This window comes from Amblyomma americanum, chromosome 2 (assembly GCF_052857255.1).
Source record: "Amblyomma americanum isolate KBUSLIRL-KWMA chromosome 2, ASM5285725v1, whole genome shotgun sequence".
Classification (NCBI taxonomy): domain Eukaryota; kingdom Metazoa; phylum Arthropoda; class Arachnida; order Ixodida; family Ixodidae; genus Amblyomma; species Amblyomma americanum.
Genome location: NC_135498.1, coordinates 112,663,721 through 112,669,344, shown reverse-complemented (window position 1 = coordinate 112,669,344; position 5,624 = coordinate 112,663,721). Strand labels below are relative to the sequence as shown.

General features: G+C 49.6%; 1 protein-coding gene across 2 annotated transcripts; it reads right to left on the bottom strand.

Annotated features, from left to right (window-relative positions):
• Positions 1 to 3,442: 3,442 nt before the first annotated feature.
• LOC144118980 (uncharacterized) lies at positions 3,443 to 4,619 on the bottom strand. 2 transcript variants are annotated; one of them, XM_077651740.1, is made up of 2 exons: positions 4,436 to 4,619; positions 3,443 to 3,731 (listed from the first exon to the last, which is right to left on the bottom strand). In XM_077651740.1, exons 1-2 carry the CDS (start codon positions 4,589 to 4,591, stop codon positions 3,540 to 3,542), a joined length of 348 nt encoding a protein of 115 aa, XP_077507866.1. In that variant the 5' UTR covers positions 4,592 to 4,619; the 3' UTR covers positions 3,443 to 3,539. The 2 variants fall into 2 exon arrangements, with proteins under 2 accessions (XP_077507866.1, XP_077507867.1); XM_077651741.1 differs by having other exon boundaries at positions 4,499 to 4,612.
• Positions 4,620 to 5,624: the final 1,005 nt, after the last annotated feature.

Genomic DNA, 5,624 nt, shown 5'->3' with positions numbered 1-5,624 from the left:
GCGGCTTACAACATACCTGGCTGGACGAAGAGAACATTGGAGCTGCGACGCCTAGAACGAGGCCCGGCGACCGCAGCTTGCACACCCGGCCTGCCAGCCCCGGCAGCCTGCCGCCTCCAGTGCCCCTGCGACAGGGTGTGGAGAGACATATTCAAGGGCCATTCGACAGACCGTTGTTGACACGCTCACCTTCCCGCCGCCAAAAACTGCGCTTCCTGCTTCTTGCAGCGGGTGCACCACAATTGCCAAGTGTGGCGCCACTGAAGCGCAGTTTTCTCAGCGGGGCCCGCGGCGTTCAGCAGGGCCGCAAGCTGCTGCCACAGCTCGCGCCTGCGAGCCGCCGTGTAGCCCCCGGAAAGGGGTGAGGCAGCGTGGGCGAGCGCCGGGTGCTGTTCCATAAATTCCACCATCATGAGGAGCTGCTCTTTGGACACACTTGCTGTCGTCATGATGGTGGATAGCCGTTTCAAATGATAACGGTAATCGCAGCCGATGAATTCAGTCGGTGCCGTCTGCACCAGCGCACTAGCGTTGGTGCGACCTTTCAGTGGCCGAAAATTCTTCGGCTGCAATAAATGTCAACCATCGTGGCAGGCGTTGATTTCGTAATCATGGGTAATAATATTGAGATGTGATGTATTCTTAAGCTCAATTAAACGTTTTCGAGATTTTCCTGTCATGTCGCTGACCTCCTATTGGCTGACTACTGTGGCCATCGCTGCGACCGCACCGACGCTGCGACAATGCGACCAACTTGTTGAAAGTCTGTCGCAGTGGCCCTGCGACGAGAACGACGCGCATTTCTGTCGCACAGCGGCAGAAATCGCACTGCGCTGCGGCAACAATCGCATCATGTGAAACGGCCTTAATCGTTTTTCTCGTCCTTGATCGTTCCTTACTTACACGCCTACACACGATGAACTGACGATCACGCAGCCATACAACTTTATTTCGCCCCATATGTCACACTTCCCCGTCGTCTTGTATTTAGCAAACAAAATACGGAACTACACATCCCACACGTCAACCGAAGAGCATCTATGGGCTATTGGTGTCATCGATAATAAGCAAATACACACTTACCACAATGTGTTGTCTTCGTCGATTTTCAAGCCCAGCGCTCCTTGTAAGTTGATCTGCGCAGGCCCGTCGCATTCACTGCCTTCAATCAGATTTTTCTGCACACTTCAGACATCCGCAAAGTGCCTTGATTTTAGACGACACGCAAAAAATCGGGAATTAGCCGTGGAATCAGCTGTTTTCTTGCACGCCGCCATGTTCACGCGATACCACTGCCAGCGCGCCCTCATGGCAAAAGAAGTTAACCTGCAGCAAATTTCATTGCAAAACTGAGAATGCTTCTAATTTTCCCTCGTGTTGTTGAGATTGCAACACAGTTTACTACCAATTAAAACATTGCTTGTTTTCTTCATTGCGTTTTTGTTCATTTTCAGACTAACATGTTCACGCTATACCGCTGACAGCACACCTTCGCGGCAAAAAAAGTGACTGAACAGCACACTTATTTGCAAAAATGAAAACACTGGTTCTTTTGCTTGGTGCTGTTGGGGTTTAAATACAGTTACTTAGCAAAATAAAACATTACTCGTTTTTATTCACTGCGTTTTTACTGCAAAACATTAGTCTACGGTCCCTTGTCGTGCGAATAGTGGTTTCGGGGCGGAGCCCACCGCCTCCTTGCTCCGCATTGGCCGATTCGGCGGTCGGCATTTCTCGGTGTCGTCATTTTGACGTCATTGTCTCAATATTGAGACAGTTTTTTGAGACTGATCCGTAATCGCGCCCCAGGTGTCCAACGATATATGAGACAGATACTGCGCCATTTCCTTTCCCCAAAAAACCAATTATTCACCCGGGGATCTTTAATGTGCACTGACATCGCACAGCACACGGGCGCCTTTGCGTTTCGCCTCCATCGAAACGCGGCCAACGCGGTCGGGTTCGAAACCGGGAACTCCTGCAGGCGATATTGTCAAGAGTTTTTCTTTCGAACTGTGCATTTTGCCCAATTCGGTTTGAAATTTAAAGCTACCAAGAGGAATGGGAGCAACATAGGGGCTGGATGCGGACATTTAGCTTTTATTACAGAAAGCCATGCGGTATACGCTTTGAATTAGCCTATGCCGATGTAATTCTTCCATCTCAAAGACACGTTTGCTCGTGCGATCCCCTCACCTCTTTCATTTCATTTCTCCATTCTGCCTGCTATCCTTTATTTCTGCTGCCCCAGCTCAGGTGCTTCAGTATCGATGGCAGATGCCGGGGCTAGCAAAAATCTTTTCCTTCCTTTTTACTATTAATTTATTAAAACCCCTCCCACCACCAGTGCGATCGGTAGTGCGTTTCAGTGCGCAGTTGCCCGATCTTCGCCATTTTATTTTTAAGTGCAGGGAAGTTTGACGATTGTTTAGAAGTGAGTGCGAAATGATCCTGGCTTCTGGTTAATGGGGGTTTAACGTACCAAAGCGACTCAGGCTATGAGAGACACCGTAGTGGAGGGCTCCGGAAATTTCGACCACCTGGGGATCTTTAACGTGCCCTGACATCACACAGTAAATGAGCCTCTAGAATTTCGCCTCCATATAAAGTATACCACCGCGGCCAGAATCGAACCTGCGTCTTTCGGGCCACCACCAGAGCGCCATAACCACTCAACCCCCGCGGCGGCTGTGAAATGATCCTACTGGCGGTAGTCTCTTAATATTTGTGCGTAGATTGTCGAATACGATGCACTAGTTGCGCAATAATTCACGACTGTGATCAATAAGTTTGATATGGCATGAGCGTGCGCGCCATCCTACGACGAGGGAGGTAGGCCGATGAATGTGCAGGGGTTTGTCACGTCGTAGAAGAACTCATCGATGCTTTGAACAGCGGCAGGTGTATCGTACGTCTAAAGGGAATAGGCACACATTGCAGCAAGGTGCTGTGCCGACGAAGAAAAAAGCCCCTCGGCAGTTTATTCCTTTCCTTTTTAAAGGCCACGAAACGAAAGAGGGGAAGGGGAACGAGGGAGGGAAAGATGCGGCCCGCCGTTCTCGGGCTGATAAGCTGCTATCTGATACATCTTCTCTTCTGTATAAAAAACAAAAAGACAAACTACGATATTTGGCGGAAACTGCAGTCATAGTGAAGTCGTCGAGGTTCCGCACGTTGCCTGGTTGATTTCCGCGGACCTGACGAGGTGAGATCGTTTTCATGCGTAGCTGCTTTTGGATCTTCGATGTTCTGTCTGTGCCGTGGAGATTGTACTTGCGAGATGTCGACGTCCCGGCCTGTCTCCTGAGCCGCGTGCGTCGGATGCACCATGTTTTGTCGGTCTGTATGTGCGCGTCCTCCCGGGTGGTCGATATCCTGGTCTTTGTCGCTGAGCCACTGTTTTCCCAGGCTGTCGACGTCCTGATCTCTGTGCAGACTTTCATCGCCTCCGGGAATGTGCAGCAAGTGTTGCCTGTTTCGCCTCAAGAGCCGCTGGTTCTCAGTCTTCACCACGTACGACCTCGGTGCTGCTTTCTCGATTACTGTTGCTGTGCGTGACCAGTTGTCGCCGTGCACACGAACTGAACTGCCCTCTTTGAGAGGTGGCAGTACCTTTCCCCTCGAAGATTGGCAATGCTTTCGCACTGGGACACTGGAATCCTCGTTGTATTCAGGCAGGGAAGTGCGGAGGCGTCGGCCTTGCAGCAGTTCGCCCGGAGAGCGGCCATCTTCTAAGGGAGAAGAACGATAGGCTGAGACCCAACCAAAAGTCACCGCGTGACTCATTCGTCTTCTTAAGAATGCGCTTAATTATCTGAACCCCCTTTTCCGCAAGCCCATTTGACCTTGGGAATTCTGGACTCGATGTGATGTGCTGGAAGTCGTACTTCTGCGCAAACAAACGAAATTCTCGCGATGAAAACTGGGGCCCGTTGTCAGTCCACACTTGCACCGGGATGCCGTACCGTGAGAAAATGGCCGATATCTTGGCTATGACCTCTTTTGCCGCTGTGCCTCTTAGCTTCTCTACTTCAGGGAAATTTGAGTGGGCATCGTACACTACGACATAAGCGGCTCCACCAAACTGGCAGAGGTCAATTCCTACGCGGTACCATGGCCTATCCGGGGTGGGCTGCATGAGCAAGGATTCCCTCTGCTGGTTGTACGCATACTTTTGGCAAGTACTGCACACTCGCACGAACTCGTCAATGGCACTGTTGAGCGCAGGCCAGAATACCAATCTCCGCGCTCTGGCTTTGCATTTATTTAGTCCAAGGTGCCCCTCGTGAATCCTCTGAAGAATTTCAGCTCTCATAGATTTAGGTATGACAACTTTAGAGCCCTTGAGCAGTATTCCTTCTACCACAGACAGCTCTCTGGCAAACGGCTTCAGTTCACCGTCGAAGGCAGCCCCTTGTGAAATTCGCTGTCTCACCTCGCTTAAGTACGGGTCATCCCTGATTTCCTTTTCCAGACGCTCTTTCATTGGCGTGCTTACGATGCTGGAGACGACCTGTACGGCATGGATGTCGCAGTCTGCTTCCGATGAGGCACTCGACGCCTGCGTTGGCACTGGTGCACGTGACAACATGTCCGCCAGCAGCAAGTCTTTGCCAGGAACGAACTGCAACGTATAATCATAATGTAGCAGCCTAATAAAAAAACGCTGCAATCGCGGAGGCATGTCTGCAATGTTCTTTTGGGAAATTGCAAGCAAGGGCCTATGGTCAGTTTCGATCAGTACCCTGCGGCCATAAACAAAATGATGGAACTTTTTGCATGCGAACACTACCGCAAGCGTTTCCTTTCAATTTGCGAATAGCGGGTTTCGCTATCTGTTAGGGTCCTTGATGCGTACGACACTGGTTTTCAGTTGGCACAGCCGGCGTTACTCCGTTTGCAGTGCATCCACCACGGGCATAAAGTCCTGGACATCCTGTTCTTTGCATTTTTTGAAACAAGACTCTGAAGTTCTTCCCCCCTTCACAGAGATTGTAGACAGTACTCCTTGTTATGCCAGCACTTGAACGAAGGCGCCGCTGTATCGGGGCAGTCCTGTTTGCTGCCTCTCTTCCAGTTCATCAAGACAGCGTACTTGATCGCGTTGGGCTGGCTCCGGAAGCTCCTGGGCCGGCTCCGGAAGTTCCTGCGTGCTTCAAAAGTGAAGAAAAAAGGACAAATGAATTCAGTATTTATGCAGCAATATAATAATAATTGGTTTTTTTCTGGGAAAGGAAATGGCGCAGTATCTGTCTCATATATCGTTGGACACCTGAACCGCGCCGTAAGGAAGGGAATGCAGCAATATAACAACTACATTTTCAGCCCTTTTACCAGCAAAATTTTGTCCTTGAACAGCACGAAAAAATGGCTTTTTTCAACCGGACTATTAGTAATGGCTAATATTACCCCATCTGTGTATCTGATGAAGAAGGAAGAAGGAATTGAAGTTTTTAAAACGCACTTGAGTTTTATTAGCAGTTTTTATCTTCCATAGCTCTTTCTCTTTTCTTCTTTTTTTTTGCTCTTTTTCCACAAGTTATCAGTTTTTTTTTACCTTTTAAGTCATGCGCATGCGTGTTGTTGCTCCGGGATGGGGCGTGGTTTATCGTCTTATTTTCAGT